Source organism: Dipodomys ordii, unplaced genomic scaffold, assembly GCF_000151885.1.
Source record: "Dipodomys ordii isolate 6190 unplaced genomic scaffold, Dord_2.0 Scaffold46, whole genome shotgun sequence".
Lineage (NCBI taxonomy): Eukaryota > Metazoa > Chordata > Mammalia > Rodentia > Heteromyidae > Dipodomys > Dipodomys ordii.
The window spans coordinates 12,776,034-12,796,955 of record NW_012267262.1 but is presented as its reverse complement, the minus strand read 5'-3'; the positions used below and the strand labels follow the sequence as shown (position 1 = coordinate 12,796,955).

General features: G+C 43.0%; 1 protein-coding gene across 7 annotated transcripts in view; it reads right to left on the bottom strand.

Moving 5' to 3' along the window:
* The window catches only part of Cd44 (CD44 molecule (Indian blood group)), an 85,308-nt gene that overhangs the window by 43,384 nt on the left and 21,002 nt on the right, over nucleotides 1-20,922 (bottom strand). For all 7 annotated transcript variants that reach the window (XM_013019631.1, XM_013019625.1, XM_013019626.1 and 4 more), the window contains exons 2-3: nucleotides 6,884-7,049; nucleotides 3,016-3,149 (exon numbers count right to left, since the gene is read on the bottom strand). In XM_013019631.1, the coding sequence (XP_012875085.1) occupies nucleotides 3,016-3,149; nucleotides 6,884-7,049 (300 nt within the window). The remainder of the gene's footprint in view (nucleotides 1-3,015; nucleotides 3,150-6,883; nucleotides 7,050-20,922) is intronic.

Sequence of the window (20,922 nt, the reverse complement as noted above, 5' to 3'; positions counted from 1 at the left end):
CTTTAACAAGATTGTTCATTCCACTAAGACAAAAATCTCAGCATATGATTCTTTTTTTCAGCCCCCATTTTGCCTAGCACACAAAACTGACCTATAATTATTATCTTTAAAGAAAACTTATCAAAGAAGCCTTACCTACATTGAGTTGATGTGGAAAATGGAGAAAAGGAAAAACCTTACTTTTAATAATACTTGTGGAAAATGGAGAAAAGGAAAAACCTTACTTTTAATAATACTAGTTTAGTATAACATTTTAGTATGAAATACACCCTCAGTACTTTTCAAGATTTTCAACTGAATGACTTTCTCTTTAAGGGAGGAAAGTTAATCAGAGCTGTTGAGCCAACCTCATGGGCAAAATTAAGAGCAGGAGAAAAGCCTTAGTAGCTGCTTTCCTGGATTGCTTCAACAGAGGCCATAGGACAATGTGAGCTGTTGCCTTTTTGAACTAAGGTTCTCAAAACCCTAACTCAAAGTGACACCAACTTGTAAAACAGGTGAGACAATATGAGAACACAATCACATGATTTATTGAGTACTTTCCCTAGACAAGAATCAGCAGGAGAAGCAAAAGCAGTGCACAGAGACTCTGAGAAGCAGGCAGAGTCATGCTAGGCTCTGTCACTTTTGCACTAAAATAAAGTCAGATCCCAGGCCACTTTATGCCTACTTCCTGATTCTTTTCACATGCTTTTGCTCATTAAAATATCATTAGAATGGACATCCTGGGTATGGACTATGCATAGTCTAGCCTTGAGTAGATTTTTACCTTTTGTGTTTATGTGTGTCAGTACTGTGGATTGACTTCAGGGCCTGAGTGCTGTCCCTTAGCTTTATTGCTCAAGCCTATCACTCTAGCACTTGAGCCACAGCTTTACTTTTGGCTTATGGTGGTTAACTGGAGATAAGTTTCATGGACTTTCCTGCCCTGGCTGTGATCCTCAGATATCAGAATCCTGAGTGCTAGAATGACAGGCATGAGCCATGTTGTCTGATAGATGCTTACCCTTTTGATCAAACTCTGTTTATGTTCGTTCCTCCTATAATAGGGAGGAATAACTATCCCACAGTTCTCTTCTTGTTCTGTGTGTCTCTCCATATACTTAGTGTCTGTATGTATTTGGCATAATTCAGTGCCTTCACATACTCCATTTGAGTAGTCAGGCCCAACACTTCATTTTCTCCTAAAGTCCAAATTCCCTCTCTGACTTTTCACTCTGATTCTTATGGCATGTGGGTGGTTGACTCAGCTTAAAGGCCCTGATGTAGTCTACCAAGGTCTTTGATGTCCCTTCTTTAGCTTAAAAATAAATTGTGTTTCTATTACACCAAAGAGTTAATGTCTCAAGTTACTTTCTGGCTACTTTCATATCCGCCCCCCCCCATCTTTAAAGGGGACTGAGATTGCAGGAAGACGTGCAAGTTCATCTTTCCCTTTGTGCAGCTTCAAACCTTCAGGGGAAAAAAAGGTTCCCTTTAAGAAGTGAGGGTTTGATTGCTGGCATTCAATAATTTGACATTTATGGTTATAGACTTCTCAAAAGATCCTGAAGATTTATGATGCAGAGAATTCTCTGATTGTACTGGGGCTTGAATTAGACTTATAAGCATGAATTTCTAGGATTGTGGTTGAAAGTTTCATAGACAGGAAAAGAGCCTGGCCAGCAGCCCAGCAACAACATGGTCACTCAGCTTTCTTGTTCTCTACTTGTTTCAGCTATTGAGTAAGTGACCTTCAAGAAGGTCAGAGGTCTATCATATATCCTCTTAGCTTCTCTCCAGCCCCATATATAATAAGTACTTGGCTAAGACATTTGGCTTGCACCCCAGAAACTACCACTAGTCATGTCACTCCTCTTTTATAACTGCAGTGACTTCCTGTTGCAGTAAGATCAGCAGCCCTGGGCTAGGAATGTGGCTTAGTGATAGAGTGCTTGCCTAGCATGCATGAAGCCCTGGATTAGTCCTCAGTACCACATAAACAGAAAAAGCTGGAAGTGGTGCCATACCACTTCAAGTGGTAGAGTGCTAGCCTTGAGCAAAAAGGAGCTCAGAGACATCGCCCGGGCCCTGAGTTCAAGCCCCAGGAGTGGGGGGTGGGGGAGAATGAGCAGCCCTTACAGCCCTATATAATCTGGTCTCTCTGACTTCATTCCCTAGCTTTGTGTGTGTGTGTGTGTGTGTGTGTGTGTGTGTGTGTGTGTGTGTGTGTGTGTGTGTGTGTGTGTGTGTGTGTGTGTACAGGGACTAGGACTTGAACTCAGGGCCTGGGAGTTATTCCTTACCTTTTTCACTCAAAGTGAGTGTTCTACCATTTGAGCCAAACCTCTTCTTCTGTTTTTATTCATTTATGTATTTTATTTATTTATTTATTATTTATTTATTATTCTTTGATGGTCAATTGGAGCTAAGAGCTTCATGGACTTTTCTGACTGGGCTTTCTATTTTTTATTTATTTATTCATTTATTTATTTTTATTTTTTGATAGTTAATTAGAGGTAAGAGTCTCATGGACTTTCCTGACTGGGCTAGTTTTGAACCACAGTCCTCAGGTCTCTGTCTCACAGGCATGAGCCGCTGGCACCTGACTATCTCTAGCATTCTAAGTGGACTAGAAAGCCACCCTGGCCTCTTTGTTATTCTTGTAGCAAAAGAAGATGCATTCCTGTCTTGCACGGACTTCTTCCAATGGCTTCCCTTCTTCATTTTTTGATCTAGATTCTCCTGGCTACCTTCTCAGAGGAAAAAAAAGAGAGAGAGAGAGAGATCCTCAGTCTTTCCATCCTCCTAGTTTGCTTTCTTTAAAGCATTTATACCACTCTTTGCCTTCAGGTGAGAGATTTGATGTTTATGTATTGTCTATATTCTGTCCCAGCCCATGAGCACCATGAAGACAGGAATCTTGCTTCCACTTCAAAGATAGTCAGTGAGCTTGTGTAATGTGAATCCCCACCTATGCTGAGACTGAACTGCTGTCAGCTAACCACACTGTAAAGAGCAGCACAAAGAACCAACCTGAAGCATTGAAGCAGTAGGTGTCATAGTGGGAGCTGTTGGAGTTAAGGATGTACACCCCGGTGTGGTTGGCTGCACAGATGGAGTTGGGAGTGATCCGGGGGATCACCACATGCCCTTCTATGAACCCGTACCTGCCAAGGAGAAGCAAGAAGAAGTTATCCACCTGCACGGCTGGGAAGGGAATTTTGTAATACCCAATCAAAGGACATTTAGCTCAGTAGGACATTTTATTCCATTCACTCCCAGGGAGTGAATCCAATAAAACTGAATCCAATAATAATAGCAGAGAGTAAAGAGATCAACACAGTTGATAGAGACAAACTGATTCCAATGAAAGATCCATGTTTTCCTCTCTAGTTTCTCTCTCTCTCCCTCTTTCTCCCCCTCCCCTCAGTAAATTGGAGATAATAGTCTCCCAGACATTCCTGTCCAAGCTGGCCTTGAACCACAATCATCAGACCTCAGCCTCCTGAATATCTAGGATAACAGGTGAGAGTCACTGGCACCTGGCTAATTTTCCTTCTTTTTTTAAACAAAGAAGACACATGAAAGGAAAAGTAGCTTCAAATATGTGGTCAACAATCTCAGGATAGTTTTCAAAAGCAGAAGGAAGTTGAATGAGTCACAGAAGAGGGAACACGCAATGTGAAATTCACTCTGGCACTCAATCACCTTTATATTTTTTTTTCAGAAAAGACGTACAATGACCTATTCCTATAAGATTAGAAGAGATAGTCCTTCAATTCCTTCCATAGATTTCAGACCTGTTTCCTTTTCCATCCTCCTCTCTTCTTTCCTAGCCTTAACTCCTGTGTGTCCCTCATCCTACATTCCATTCCTATAGACCATTATTCCTGTAACTACGCACACAGCACACGTGATCTCTGGAGCAACCCAGCCATTTTGCTATTGCCAGTGGAAATAAATCGTTAAAATGACAGTAAACAGAAACTAAGTGAGTACATGTCCCGCTCCAGATGATTCTGGGAAGGTGTTCTAGCTAGAGGACTCTCCAGATACAGAGGGTCAGATATCATGCAGAATCATGTATCATACTTCAAAGCTGCATCCTGGTAACTACAAACTCACTTAGGACACAATATAAAAAGCCTGCAAAAACTGAGATGTGGGCTGAAAAAAAACATACCACTGGCAAAGGAAGAGGTGGTAGCTGTGGGAGAGCAGAAGGATGCAGCAGATGCTCAAACCAGAGTTTTTGAAAACACAATGCGGCTAAAATGCACTGTGAAGATCCTTCAGATTGTTCCTTCTGGGCAACAGCATGAAGTATATGGCCCTGCAAGACCTGTGGGCTGGTGTGTGTTGGAAGTGCCAAAGCTCCTAGCACTCATTATACCTATGTTGCAATGCTAGCTCCTATGACTAATTCTGCATCTGAATGGACATGATCAGACAGACTGGTTTCCCTAAAGTCTTAGCTTGGTAGGGGGAGGGAACACAATTAAATGTTAATAAGTTTTCATGTGTCTGAGAATTGCTACTAATCAGGGTGGGGTAGACCAGAGAGTAGCAGCTGCTGAGGTTTTGATCCTAACCTATGAGAAGCTGCCATCTGTCCCGTGGCAGGTATCTGATTCATAGCAAACTAAGGAAAATTATAGGGAAGTGAGTTTTGTAATACTTAATACGAGTGATGGGTGAAATGATGGATTTTTTAGCATGAGCTTTTTTCCTCTTTCATGTTTTGAAATACTGCTATTCAGTGAACTTTCTCTTCACCCCATCCCCACCCACTATGTGGACAAGTAGGTGTAATACTGATGTTTTAGAATTTAATCCATTCCCTTCACAGGTTATTACCGAGTTTTCACCATCTCATGCTGCCTACAATTTTTATGTGTTTGCGTTACACATAAATGGGGGACAGTAAAATTTATATGTGTGTGTATGGCATGAGTAGGGAGGAAAGAAATACTCAGCAGATCCATGCAGTAGACTGCCCTCCCCATTTGCCCTCAGTTCCTTGGGAGGACTCAGTCCTCAAAATTATGTCCTGAGTTCAGATGAAGCAGGAAAAAGTCAGACTCTTCTACAAGCAAGTTGCCTAATGCAAGACAAGCTGAGGAACCTCTTTAGGTTTCAATTGCTGCACCCATGAAGTGGGCTAGTAATGGAGACCCACAGGACAGCTGCAGGAATAAATGAAGGGGTTTAGCCAGTACCTCAGCACTCCAGGGTTGCCCTTGGGCCAGAATGAGGGTTCTGTGAGTCCATAACAGGGAAGAAGAACACCTCTGTATTTCACAAGAATGACTTGCCTGTATTTCACAAGCAAACCTCAGCTTACCAAATCTACTTTCTTAGCCTCGTGGCCTGTCAGGGCCAGATTCAAACAATTAGCCTCAGGAATAGAATAAGTGTATTTGCTAATTGGCTATTCTGCATTGCAGCCTACAGCTGCATAGCCATTCCTCTTTCTTCAGCTCCTTTACCATTGCCTTTGTCTACACCTAGCTGTCAACACTTTCATCCAGATGTCTTGCAACCACCTGCTCTTTGTGTTACAGGGGCACCACCCAAGAGAGCTTTCTTAACTCATGGAAATGTCCTAGAAACACTCTATGTCATGAAATATAGCTGCCACAGGCTAATTGAGAACTAGAAATCGAGCCAGTGCCACTGAAGAAGTCATTATTAATAGTATTTTTTGGGGGGTGGGGGGAGCCAGTCCTGGGACTTGAACTCAGAGCCTGGGCCCTGTCCCTGAGCTTCTTTTGCTCAAGGCCAGTGCTCTACCACTTGAGTCACACAGCTCCACTTCCAGCTTTTTTTGGTAGTTAATTGAAGATAAGAGTTTGGAGCTGGCTTCCAATTGGGATCCTTTGATCTCAGCCTCCTGAGTAGCTAGGATTACAGAATGAGCCACCAGTGCTGAGTCATGACATTTGGCTAATGGCTATCAGAGTAGACAGAGCGATTCTAAGGTAAAGCTCTTCCTCCTCCCATTCAGGACAAGTTTCACACACTCACAGGGTGAGTGGGTGAGTGTGTGACCAAGGACAGGGAGAGCTGCCCTTCACTTACACTCAAGTTTCCACAATGACTGTTGAAACTAGACTTCCTTTGAGTGTGGGCTCACAAACACACACTGGAGAGAGGGGAACCAGCTTCTCGCGCTGTAGGCTAGAATGAGAACTTTGCATTACTTATTAAGCCTACGAAAGCCTCTTCCAGGGACATCAGACCAAACCAAACCTACTCCGCGGTGGTGGTTACTAGGGCTTGCTCACACGCACCACATACCACAGACATGTACAACAACAAAGCCAATGCCTGTGGAGGGCGTGAGGAAGGCACTTCCAGAAAGGGCTCCTAATAATGATGAATCTTTACATTATACCGCTGAAAAGCTTCCATGTCCTTTTATTTAGAGGGGGAGAGAAGGAGGGAGGAAGGGAGGGTGGGCAAGATGGACCAGAGGGCTGAAAAAACAACAACAACAAAAAACCCCATGCTTCCAGCCAAGTCTTCAGGACTAAGACTCTGCCAGCCACGTACTTATTTAAACACTGTTATTTGGTTTATGTTTTCTTGTGGTTCCGACAATGATACCGCACGCTTCTTCAAAGCCCAGAGAGAGCTGTAGGAGCACATTAGCCAAAGGGTTTGCAACGGATTTGACCCTTAATAGCTTCCTCTTGCCTCCCTCTCTATGATTCACAAAGGTGTCTTTAGCCGACTCTAAATTCTAGTTGTCATACTGGTTCTAGATTTGCTTGGCCAAATTAATAGTTGGGATGGCCTCTTTAGGCAGTCATCCATTCAGCTGGCAGGGAGGAGCCTTCCGTTTTAAGCCCCATCCTCAGGCCCCAGGCCTTTCCCTGTGGGGGTGAGAGTCCCTTACCTGCAGGTCTCAAACCCCTTATGCAGGGCCTGCACCATCTGGGCCATAGTGGGCAGGCTGCTGTTGAAAGCCTGGCAGAGATCAGCTGCCTCCGTCCGCGAGATGCTGTAGCGACCATTTTTCTCCACGTGGAATACACCTGCATAGCGGCAGGTTATATTCAAATCTGTGGAAACAACAGAAAGATCATTTTGTACAAATTACCTGCATTAAAAAAGGTAGACCAGGCTGGCTGCCAGTGGTTCACATCTGTAATCCTAGCTACTCTGGAGATTGCACTCTAAGGATAGAAGTTTGAAACCAGCCTAGGCACAAAAATCTGTGAGACTCTTATCTCCAATTAACCACCAAAAAGCTGGAAATGGAGCTGGATGTAGCTCAAGTAGTAGAATTCTAGCCTTGAGCAAAAAAGCTCAGAGATAGCGTCCAGGCCTTCAGTTCAAACCCCAGGAGAACCAGCAAATGCACAAAAAATAGACTAATGCTAAGAAGCTCACTTTAGGGAAGACTGAAGACTGACAGGTAAAGTACCCTCTCTCTTATAGTTTCTCCATCAAATTGTTACACATCAAAGCAACTGATTTTAAAATCATGTGAGTAATAGGAACTCTTGGAAAACAGAAAATGCAGGGAAGTAGTGAACACACACACAACAACAACAAGAGCAACAACAACAAGAGCAACAATCCTACCACTAAAAAAAATGTAGCATTTTACTATACTTATATTTTCCTCTGGTTGGTTGACTAATTATAAGCACACAACACACACAAACACATGTCCAATACACATAATACAAACACATATGATTGCCTAGTTGAAATAGTACTAAATATGTAATGCTGCATCTGTGCTGTCTCTTTTTTTTCCACTTAGTTGTTATTTTAAGAACATTTCACACAATCAAGTGTTGTTGCCCCTAGTTTATAATCTTTTGCAGCTGCTGGCTGAACCCAGAATAAATTTCCTTATCACAGTCATGACCAACTCCATTTGGCTACAGTCTCCCTCTTCAGCATGCATTCCAGCGTGAAAGGCTTTGCTCTGCACTCAGCAAAGGGCTTTCCTTCTCTCCCATCAGGCACTCGGAATAACTTCCCCTGTGAGAACACAGCCTACTTTCCCCTCAGTCTGGAATACTACATCATGCATGAGAGAGTTGCACAGTTGGTCCATTTTCACCATTCATATTTTACCTCTGTAAGCCCCCATGTTAGAGTCCTTCACTGATCACTCTTGTACAAGCTTGCCTCACCCTCACTCCTGGCTTCTTTCTTCACAACATGTTCACTTATCTATTTGGACATTTGGTTATTGTCTTTTGTGCTTGAAATTACAGCTCTAAAGCAAGAAAATCCTTTGAGCTTCTCTGCTGCCATTTCTCTAGGAGAGTAAATGCTCATCTATACTGGTTGAATGAATAAATGAATGCATTTCTCTAGACACTTTTAATATATTGACATGTGCAATGGCTGCTATTCGCTCCCAAGAATTAATAACATTGAAAAATGAAGCTCAACTTCTATAAACTGGAGAAATAGTTATTTAATATGAAAAAAGTGGTGAGTTTTATAGACGAGTCTGAAACCTGCCAAGAGCAAGAAATTCATCCTGCTCTATTTCACCCTCTGTAACATCAAAGACCTTAATTGAAAACTCGTCATTCTATCTGGACTCTCTTGACCCTGGTGTGCACTTGAGTGAATTCCATCCAGAAGAGCCAAGCCACTGAAGTTGCCCTGGTAATGCTCTATTCCCCACCCCCCTGAGCCTCAGTGACACTGTCTTCTCTAAGAAGATAATTCTAACATGGTCTCTGGCCCAAATGCTAGGTCAGGCATCACTCTGTGTTAGTTAAAAGCCAGGTTTCAAATCAGTTAGAATTGGCTTCAGCCTAATAATCTCCAAACCTCTCTGTGGCAAGCCCAGAGGAAATTGGGAAAATTCTACTAGCCATCTCAGAGAAATGAATTACCAAGGAAGTGAGCCTTTCTATTTAGAGCCTTAGATTCCTCCTAAATCCTAGTAACTTTGTTCTACATTTCTGAGCTGACCACAGAGGGAGAGCTCTCTTCTTGCTAATGTGTTCCAAGGTACCCTGCACCTTTGGAGGGTCTTTTCAAACTTGCCTTGCTATTAAATAGCAAAGCTCAAACTGTCTCAGGTCTATTTAATATTAAAAGTGGAAGTGGAAGTGGAGGTGTGAGGTGTGTCTCAAGTGCTGGAAGTCAGCATTAAAAGAAAAAGATTAGCAAGAGTGCAAAGCTCTGACTTCAAGCCCCTGTAGCAACAAAAAAATGAAGAGATAAAAATAATAAAGTTGGGGCTGGGAAGATGGCTCAGTGGTAGGCTGCTTGCCTGGTATGCATGACAGCCCTGGGTTCGATTCCTCAGTACCACATAAACAGAAAAAGCTGGAAGTGGCACTGTGGCTCAAGTGGTAGAGTGCTAGCCTTGACCTGAAGAGCTGAGGGACAGTAGCCAGGCCCAGAGTTCAAGCCCCATGACCGACAAAATAAATAAATAAATAAAATGTTTACAATTAAAACACTAAAGGCCACCTCCCTTTGTGTTCAAGGGTCCTTTCATTTTACTAGGTCACAGAAAGGAGACAGACATGCCTGCACAATTGTTTCCTGGTGACCAAAAAAAGTTCATTATTATTATTGAGTTATAGAGGTGCTTTCTCCTACAGTAGGAAGTAGCTTACAAACACCAGAAAACAGTGTCTGATCAATGCAAGATGAGATCAGAGAACTATTAAAATTCTGTACTATATTCTTTGGTTCTGAAAATTATAAGCAACACAAACAGGTGCTTAAAAAGACACAGCTCCCTGTTGATTCGTTTTCTTTTGCTTCTATTATTACCAAAGACCCAAAGAATAGAACTAGGTGAAGAGGAGTTCATTATTTTGGGGGTCACTGGTCCCCCTAAGCCACTCGCATAGCCCTTGACAGAGGAGGTGAGAACAGGGAGGAAGGAAATGTACAGGGCCTTTGTGAAATGCTATTTGTTTTTACTGACATTTTCGACTTGGGTCACAGTTGGTCAGTTTCACAAAGGGAACTTCTCACTGTGAGTGACAGCCTTTCCGGGCCTCTCCCTGTTCAGCAGGCAAAAGAAAAATAAAATGTCCCAATCAGCTTCTTGAAGGGGAGGATGCCAGGAAAAGTCTGATGCCAAAAGAGGTAACTTACCTGCCAGCTCCTGGCCCAGGTGGCTTCCATCACTTGGATAGTGGCTTAGAGCCGAGTGGCAGTTTCTTATTAAAATCAATTCTAGCTTGCTATCTGGCAGGTAGAATATGCAGATGCATGAGAAACCAAGTCAGGATGAGATTTCGAGTAAAATCTCTTGAATTCCTGTATAGTAGCCAATGTAACTTTATATGTATTGAATGAGTAGACAGATGTGCATACAGGTAAATGTATGTGCATGTGGCCAGCAGAGACAGGAAGACACAGATTAAACTCTACCTTCGACCTTGCTAAACTTTGAGGCCCAGCCAGGGCCTAACACTCTGTGGATATCTACAAAGAGATGCTGAATGTTTAAGAAACTCCACAAAGTGAGCCATCCCACAGCTTGTACTTGTTTCAGTCTCACGATGAGCTTCTACTCTTTGCAGGTACTGGATCTACTTGAACTCCTGTCCTTGCATTCTTGCTCAGCTTTTTTTACTCAAAGCTGGTGTTCTACCACCTGAACCATACTTCTACTTATGGCTTTTTGCTTGTTAATTGAAGTTAAGAGCCTCATGGACTTTCCTGCTTGGGATGGCTTCAAACCATGATCCTCAGATCTCAGCCACCTAAGTAGCTAGAATTACAGGCATGTGCCATCAGCACCCAATCAAAGTTCTTAACCATGGTGGTATTTGGTCATTTAGGAATTGCCAAGATAAGTACTTCTTCAGGGTAACTATGCTGAGTTGTTCATGGTTCTGCCTTTCCTCTGGGGTCACTCTTTCCTCAAAAGGGACCAAACTTTTTTCCTGGCAGTTTAGGAAGACATTCCAACAAGCTTCCTTAATACTTAGGCAAACTCAAATGATCACCCCAGAGGCTATTACTAACATTAACAGCAATAATAGACTGAGTACTTATTAGTACTGATTAGGCACTATGGCCAGCACTCCAATAAGCAGTTTACAAATGTTAACTCATTTTATCCTTAAAACAACCTTTAGCTGTGGGTAATGTGTTTGTCACTATTTTCCAGGTCAAGAAATTGAAGCATGGAGAGGCAAAGCTATGAAGAAATATGAAGCAGCAGCAATGGTGGAACAGAAGACTCAAAACCACCTCATCTGGGCTCCAAGGGCCCAGGGCTTTGTCACCACCTACTGCTCCTGACCTTGACGTAGGTAACTTCCTGAGGCACTTGACCCATGCACAGATGAAAATATTTCCAGGGTTTAAGTAGTGTGAGAAACAAGGGTAAGGAGTGAGTACCATGAACCCCACAGCATCTCTGGACAGAATGCCAACATCATGGCCGTGGCCTAGCTAGGCTGCAGCCTCCTCAGGGGAAATCTGTAGGTGCCTCCCACCTTGCCCCCCAGGACACAGAGGCTTCAGGGACTCAAAGCCCAAATATTAAATGGCCAATGCAGTTCTCTAAACGGAAATATATTATGAGCTGTTTCTGTTGAGAAATCTCCTGTATCAGGTAATGAATAAATTGCCCTCTCTCTCTCTGAGGCCACTTCTAGATTCAGAGAGAAACCTCTAGAGAGCAAAGACACCTTTGAGTGCTCAGGCTGGCAGGTTATGAGCAGGATAGAGCAGTCTCAGAACCCAGCATTCAGGTGCCCGGTCTACTTATGTGGGCAAATGCCTGCTAGTATCCAACCAGGAAGAACAAGGAAACAGGAAAAGAAGGGTCCCAGAGTCTCTGTGTGCTACAAAACTGGACTCCAGCACCAAACTGGAGGAAGGGCAGTAGTTTCAGCCTAGCTCAGATCTGCCCTAAGGTTCTTCAAACCCAGACCCTGCAACTCACTCCACAGTACACAGCTAGTCAGTTACTAAACCTCTTGTACTGTCTTCTCCTTCATTGTGGGATGATGATGTCCCTGTGTCAGGGTTTGTGAGCCTAATTAAATGAGCTATGGCCAACATTGGATATAGGGCTTGGCCCTTAATTATTAGAGCCTACGAACACTACCTATCTGTCAGCTGCCTTAGACACTTCAGCTAACTTAAGTCCCATCAAAATGCTATGAGGCAGGCATACTTCCTACCCTATTTTTAAAGACAAGTGAACCAAAGAACAACTTGGAGTCATCTTCCAAGGGGAAATCTGGGTTCTAACTTGTTTTGTTGGCTCCTGGCTAAATTTGCTGTCACTGGAGACACCACAACTGACCCCTAACACCACTTATCTTATCTACACTTTCCCCTAAGCCTTTCAGATCAAGAAAAGCATGATCTCACAGATAAAACCACCCCCACATATTTCAAAACTTTGCCTATGTCATAGGACCTGAGAGAAATAGGTTCTTCATCCACCCAGTCACTTCTCAAGTAGTAGAAAAATCACAGCAACATCTTCTGGAAGGAAATCACTGTGTAATTTTCACCCAAGTTACCATTATCTACATCTTTCCAAATTTGCCTGGGAGGCAGGTGGAGGTAGTTCACCTAGTTGGCTGGCAACAAGACCAAGTGAAAAGATGTTTTCCACTGAGAATCCAAGATCTGCTTGTAATGAAAGAGTATAAGGCTGTGTGTGTGTGTGTGTGTGTGTGTCTGTCTGTCTGTCTGTCTGTCTGTCTATCTGTCTATCTGTGTGTTGGGCAGGAGATGTGGTACAGTAGCCTCCATACACTTCACTCTAATTTCCTGAAGTCTGTGACTAAACCAAGTAATGCACTTTAAGAAATCATTATTTTTGAGGCCTTACTATCTCAGTAATCATAAATATAGTGATTCTGAAATTCTAGAAATTTTCCTTGTGGATTTTATAACAGGGATTGTAGATTGCTTCCCACTAATATATTTCCAGCACCTTCCGTATGTGATGGACAAATGTTGAACATGTGGATGAATATGTGAGCGAGTGAATGTAGTCCTTCTGACAAGACCTCATGCATACACATGTACATGAAAACACACACACCCACACACACAAGATAAGTAGATTCGTAGGGCACAGAGAAACCAGCATGTCTCCAAATCATCAGTAGGGCTTTGTTGAGAATTCCCTATTGTACACTTAAAAAGGCTTTAACCAGAACCAGAACTTTGCTTTTATGAACACTTGCTGTTTTCTCTGAAAGGAAATATTTCCAAAACTCCTTCTATAACTGGCTTTGTCCGCCTGAACTCAAGCCATCATCTCTATATGGGTGTCACATGCTCACCGGAGTCACAGGCCAGCCCTCCTGAGAGAGGACCACAAACAGTGCATCCCATATCAAGTCCACCTGAACCCACAACCATAGGGTGCCCAGAGGCACATTTCCCCAGATGGCCCCAAATGAATAAATTTGTTCCCTAGCATGAGCCACCCAGATGTGCTTCAGCTCTGTCTGCCATCTCCCCAGGAGGGATCAGGCAGATTTATGTGTTTTCTGCTGCTTTCCTCCCACAGTGGGCTGCATATGTGGAGTTGCTTTATTTACCAACCTGAGAATGAGGCTAGTTCCTGCTACTCAATGACATTAGTCCCACAGACCAACATCAGCAAGCACAGGCAATTTCTACTCTAGGTTAAAGGTTTTCAACATTTTGCAACTAATAATTCCTTTGATTTTCATGACAACCACTCCCACCCCGCTTTTTTCCATGTGAGTTCACTGATTCAGAGAATACATGAGTAGAGTAAGTGATGGAGTCAGGTTTCAAACTGGGTGGTCCCAGTGGTAAGTGGTAGCTTACGCTTAGGACAAATTTGAGAACTATAGGAACTTCACTTACTCTCCAGATGACTTTTATAAAGTGTGGAGAGGTTGATTGTTAAAAGACAACTCTAGAGAAAAGAACTTGAGCTTACAGAGTGTGATTTAAGATCCAAGTATTCTTGATTCTGGCTCATAAGGCTCAAAGGAAAAGTCCCTTCATCCAAGGGCTTGCTAAGGCTTTAGTGAAAAAAAAAAAAAAAAAAAAACCCTCACTAATGAAATTTCCACCCATTCCCAGAGGAGAAGATTCTGGCCTTCCTAATAATAAGCTGGCTACCTCTCTAATTTCACCTTTTGCTTTTTCCAATGATATCCTTGGGAATTTTGAGAGTTCAGTCCTAGCTACAGCCTTCCTGCTTCCTGCCTATTGAAGTCTGGTTATTTTGCCCCTTCCCGCCCCCCCCAAACCCCCAATCTGGCAGTGCTAATAAGGAAAGGACCCTGGGATTCCAGGTTGGCCCAGAGCTGGGTCATCAAATCACAGACTGTCCTTGTGACATTTTGAGATGTGCACTGCCAAATTCAAAAGTCTAGACAGACCAAGTCAAGATTCCAGGCTTATCCTGCTGGAGCCTGGCACCCTTGGCTGACTGCATCCAACCAAGTAAAAGTCCTGGGAGTGAGCTACACCAAACTCTTTGGCAGTAGTAGTATCCTCTGATTTGCTGAGCTCATGTCCAAAACAGAAGGTATTCAATTTGTAAAGCAAACTGAGCTGATTCTGATTAGAAGTGGGAAGGGAAAGGGCCATTTAAAAAAAAAGTATGATTCCTAATTAGATCATTTACATTTAGAAGCAAAGGAGGGCAATAGAGAACTTCTAACCAAATTCTGTGTGAGAAAAGAAAAATTAAAATCAAAGACAGCTGAGCATGTCCCCTGGAAAGGCTCTTGAGAAAAACAGACTCTTGAGGAGTTATAATTACAGATTCCCAAATCCTAGGCCAATGCTCTTACCACCAAAGTGTCCTTTTTAAGAGATTTGAGCCAGCTGTTGCCAATAAAGCCACCATCCACCGCCTTAACAGAACACGACTAAGTCATTCTGTTCTTCATTTGTTTGATGTCTTCAAAGCCCCTTGGATTCCATCTGGGAATGGAATTCTTTCAAGCTAGTTTAGCCTCTGCAGCCACCCAGTGCTGCTCGTGCAGAAGGCTGGCAGCCTTCCTCCACCCCACATCACTCACCCCATCTCCTGATACCCATGTGATGGGTGCCTGGTGAAAAGGCATATTGTTCAGCTTGTACTTCCAAATGAGGCCAAAATCACACTCGGTGGCCGAATTGCATTTGGCTGCCCAGTGCAAACCATGAGTCTCGGGTGACTCAGTGTCTCCCGGAACTGCCCGGGAGGCGGGTGAGTGTTTAATAGGCAGAGAAAACAGTCATACACAATCATACCCAGGGAATTTCCTCCAGAATGTGTCCTGGGGGTGCTTTCAACTGAGCAAGTCATCTCTTGGCACTTAGAAAGGAAAGGTATCCCAACTTCTGGGCTCTTGTTAGAACCTATGACCTCTCAGCCTCTTGTCTTCAAAGCATGGAGCCTGTCATGGCTGCCAACCCTGAACCAACAGGGCCCACCATGTCTACTCTATCAGAGAACAATCGAAAGGGTTTTCTCAGCTATTACCTGGGCACTTCAGCCCAGGCTTCCAAACCATCACACAGCCTAGAAAGGTTTTGTTTTCAGAATTTGAAGAAAGACCTTCTCCTTGTCTTCCGGTACAATAATGACTACTTGAGCACTGACAATCTGTTAGAAACCCATTCATGAGTCTAGGTCCCACAGAGCCTTCTGGCAAAGGAGAGTATATTATCCAAAATGTTGTCTTAACACACAAGAATTCTTTAGGCCAGTGGTCAAAGACTGAGTCTCTCAGAAGACAAATGAGAGAAAGAAACCACACTGTGTACTCTTGGGTGTTGCCAAGGTGATCAGGAAATCCACCGTCCTCACTGCCTTTGTTTTCTCTTTTCTGGATCTTATTGATTTAGCAGATTGACTAGTACAAACCCAGGATGTGGTAAGTAAACTGAAAAAGCATCTCAGAGGCCCACACAAGGTTTTTCCTGTTGAGGGGAAAAAAAAGTTCCACTTTGTTTTGTAATTAGTTCTTTTTCTGGGAAGTTATAATTAATGCCATATCACCCAGTTAATATATAATTTCTGCTCAAATCTGTAACAGCATCATAAGGAAATGATTAACTTTAGATAGAGAGGAGTATTCCCAATATAGGTAAGGTAGAGTGAGACGCTGTTACTCAGAGGTAATGTCTGAATTTCAGGGTGATTAGTCGATTAACACTCATGCTGGTAACCAGAGGCTTCCATCTCAGGTGGGATGTTCTGGTTTGCCCCTAAACCTGGTTCAGTATAAGCTATGAACCCTTGAATAACTCATAGTAGTTTCCTGACCACACCTAGCCTTCCCACTTTCCAGGATCAAATAAGAAGTTAAGAAATCCTTGGAGGGGGAGAAGGGGGTTTGGGAGGTTGTAGCTGAGGAGGTGGGAAGGAAGGAATGGTAGGGGGAAAAACAGAGGAGGAGGCAACAATGCTGGAAAAGAAATGTACTCATTACCTTGCTCATGTAATTGTAACTCCTCTGTACTGTATTTTCACAATAAAAAACTTTATTAAAAGAAAAATCCTTGGAGCTTGTGGGATATAAGGAGGGAAGATATGTGTGTGTGTATGTGTGTGTGTATGTGTGTGTAGTTGGGACAATTATTAAAATCTCAGACAGCTTTTTTTTTTAAAATCCCATATGGATTAAGACTCATTTGGGTTCTAGCCTCTGCTGAACAGAATGGATCAAAGTGTCTCAGACTTTGGTAATCTCGTCACTGAAGTGTATCCTTTATGAAGCGCTTTTATATCTAAAAGCAGCCCTAAAAGCCCACTTACAGATGGAGAGATTAAAGATTAAGAGATTCAGAGACTTTGTCTGACAGAGTTCAAGTAAAGCCAAACATCAACTCAGATTTCTCCACCACCTTGTGGCACTGCTGCCTTTGGTTGTCAAGAGATACTTGGGGCAGGCAGCCAGAGAGACAGTGACAGGTTTCAGGTTTTCTTCCTCCTCCTTCCCTGATGTTTGAGGCAGAACCATAATGGATATGACAGAGGAAAGAAGAGCTTTCCCAATGGATGCTGGAGTGAGGATGCATGACCTTAGAGCTTCGATCCACCCTCTTCTCAGTCCTACTCAGCACCAGCCTCCCCATCAAAGGTCCTGGTATCTGCACAACTCCCTAGGAAGTCCTGTGGGCCAATCTAGAAGGCATTGTTTTTCAATGTCAGGAGGGTAGGTCACCCCCATGTGATTTCAGTAGGAACATAACATCCAAGCAATTAGCACAGGTCTGGTAGTTGAAAGACCCTACAGGCTCTCGTGAAATACACTAGGTGTCATGCTCTCTGCTAGGGATTTCATAAGGACCATCTCTTTAAAACCCTACAAATTCGTTAAGCTGAAGTGTTACTACCAAACCTTTCTATGGATATCAAAACTGAAGTTGAGAGAGGTTAAGAGAGCTGAGCAACGTCACAACGTATCAAGCAGAGTCCTCCCTTCTACATGCAAATGTTTCATTGCTGCATCTTGACTTCAGGAAGTTCCCGGGGAGAAGCAGCATCCTGCCCTTTAGCTGATAGTCTGAATACCACTGAGTTAATATTCTAATACCATGCAAATAGAGCTGGCGGGTGGGAGCTGATTACTACTTTCTTCCCAGGAGGTAGCTAACAGACTAAAAGAAACAGAATTTCGACATAACAACTTGTACATCTCATTGTTGCAATGGGTCCACCTAATCAGTACTGCACTTGGACTTGAAAAGCCTAACAAAGGTTCTGCTTGGCTTGAGTTGTAGACAGCATGAAACCTGACGGATAGAATCTAGTTCAGAATCTAGTATCAGAATGTAGCTCGGATACTCCTTAGATTGATGCGTTTTAGGCCCCCACCCCCACCCCAAAACACACACATCACATCAATTCATAGGGAACATAAATGTCAAGTATACTCCAGTGGACACTACAATGCAATCCTCGGTGCCTTCTCTGCCTGTCACTCAGGAGGCTGATTCTAGGAATAACCGGGAATTTGTTATAGTTTGTAAGAAAACTAAGTCACTATTGTGAGCATTATTCTCACCTCTAGTCCTCAGCTCCACCCAGATCTGAGTTCCTCCTTGCCCTAGCATTCCTGCCATACAACTGGCTACTCCCTCTCTGCCCAGACCTTCCTGCACACAGACCCAAAGCTACCCATCTTTTGTTAGGGGCAGACGCCATATTGCTCCCTCTCCTGGAGGAGATATGACCGCTCTAATAAACTCTAATAATCTTTTTTCTGTGAGTGCCTGCCTCCACGCGATCCCCTGCAGTGCCCAGGATGGATTCTAACAGCTAAAAACCTTGATACTCGAGTGCCAGTAGCCCCTTACCTACAGCTCAGCTTGCAACCAATACTAACATACAGATGGAGTAAGACAGGTCACTTATTTCCTTTTTAAACACATTAACACCGATGCAGCTGTAAAAATATCCACAAATAGCAAAGCGTTCTAAGTGATTATGTAGAGTCTTAGATTCCCACTGAAATTACCAGGATACATTGTAAGTATTTGTATATTTGTGTGCATGTGCATATACTGGAGCAACACCTCCCCTTTCAGCTTTTTGCTGGTTAATTGGAGTTAGGAGTCTCACAAACTTTTCTGCCTGGCCTGTCTTTGATCCACAGTCCTCAGATCTCAATCTCCTAACTGTAAGAAATGAGAGGCAAGCAAACAATACAGGCTCAAGGCTTTATTGGGAGACAGACCTGCCAGGCTGCTCCAAGCAGGATGGAAGCAGCAGCAAAGGATAGGTGTGGGCTGAATTTAAACAAAATTTTAGAGATCAGTTACATGGGACACATTATGTGTACTATGAGAATTTGGGGGTGAGGTGAGTTCTAAGAAGAACTGTTATGAGGGTGTTATGTGGGCTACAGGAGTTGGGGGGAGACTCACATACCAAGAAGGAGTATAACAAGACTTCTGCCAACTGGGGCTGAAATTTGTACATCACACTGGGAAACACAGCATCAGGGAAACTTAACAGGTAGGGAAACTGGGTGGGAACTCTGAGACCTTAGACTGACTAGCTAGGCTTATAGAAGTGAGCCACCAGTGCCCGCTTACATTTTAACAGCCTGACTTCTCTCCTTTCTCATTTTCTATCAAGGGTCAAAATGAAGTATGGTATGTGTGTGCATGTGTACATATATATATATATATATATATATATATGCATGTATATATATGCATGAACATAAGAAGCAAGACCTCATTTCCTGTGCCAGAATTCTATGACTGATTGTTCTTCAGATGCTTTTGAGAGGTGCACAAACATTACAAAGCAGAAACAGGAGGAAAAGGTGGTTTGTGAGAATATTTTTTTTAATCTGGGCCAAAAGATTCCCAGGATTAGAACGGTTCCAATTCCCCTGTCAAGTAAGAGCTTGTAATTTATACTTCTTCCTGAGCTTTCAACCTGTGAAATCTCATCTGTAAAAACAGATGCCAGTCTAAAAAGTCAAGCTCCAAGAACCTATCTCTAACAAGCTTTTACATCTAACTCAAGTCACAGGGTTGGGGCCAGAATTATTACCATTTATTTCTTGCTCAGTTAAAATGGGTTTAACATAACTTCCTGCTTTTAAAAACATGGCTTATGCAAAGACCTAAAGACTTGGATATGGAAGCAGCTACAAATGTCCCTTCTGTGAAATTGTCAAAGAAAATAAGGTTGATTTTCCTTCCAAGAAATGAGCATTTAACATGTCAAGGGACCATACCTGGAGAATGCCCATCCTTTCTCCACAGATACTAGGAGGGAAAAATATGTGAAAACAAATGAAATGGCCATTTCCAACAAAGTCTATGCCTCCCCAAGACCAATCATCTCATTAAGCATGACAAACAACCCATAAAATATGGTGCTATATGCCAGGTGTTGAGGAAACACAAAGAATTTTATAGTGTGAGGATGTAGACAGTAAACAGGTAAGCAATTAATCTACAAATGAGGCAAGTTCAGGTAGTGGTAGCACTATATAGAAAATGGAAGAGGACATCATGATAGAGGATGTTAGGAGCTGCATTAGAGCTGGTCAATGTGGTTATAGGTTCATTCTACTAGGAATTATGGTCATATTCTATTTACTTACTATGGAGCTTTAGGGGGGACCAAATACCTGACAAAGGAAACATCTCCCCTCTCTCCTCTACACACAGATTTGAAATTCATCTTTGCCCTTCAGGGTCCATAAGGAGATGCTCCTAGAATTTGGAATCCATAGGGTAAACAGAGAACTGGAGCTGGCTATGCTGGCTCATGCCTGTAATCCTAACTATTCAGGAGGCTGAGATCTGAAGACCACAGTCCAAAGCTAGCCAGAGCAGAAGTTTGTGAGACTCATCTCCAATTAACCAGTAAAAGGACAGAATTAGATCTGTGACTCTAGTGGTAGGTCACTAGCCTTGAACAAAAAAGTTAACTGAGAGCATGAAGGCCTGAGTTTAAGCCTTTATACCAGCAGACATGTACACCACATACATGCACACACAAATACACATACACACACACACAGCACAGCAAGGCAAAAAGGATAACCGTTGAATGGCTAGAATCATGGTCAAAGGTCCCATTTGAGATAGAGATGGTGAAAGGAGGCATGCACCTGCCCCTTCTGGGTCTTAGCCAGAAAAGTTCAAGGAAATTCTGAGTTGCAGAGTAATCCAAAGAATGTCACTGTAAGCATCCCTTCTCACATCCTCTGTAGCCTGACAAGAAACTCCAGCTTCCTGAACATCTGTGCTATCATTATGTCAGTTATTGCTAACTAGAGATTTGATGGATTTACCCCCATGATGCCAGAAGATTGTAATATCCATGATCACCATCAGAAAGGTGGGTCTATATTTTCTTAACTTTTTTTTTTAGGTGGGGGTCCGGTCCTGGAGCCTGAGCGCTGGGCCTGGGTGCTGTCCCTCAGCTCTTCAGCTCAAGGCTAGCGCTCTACCACTTGAGCCACAGCACCACTTCCGGCTTTTTTCTTTTTGCTTATGTGG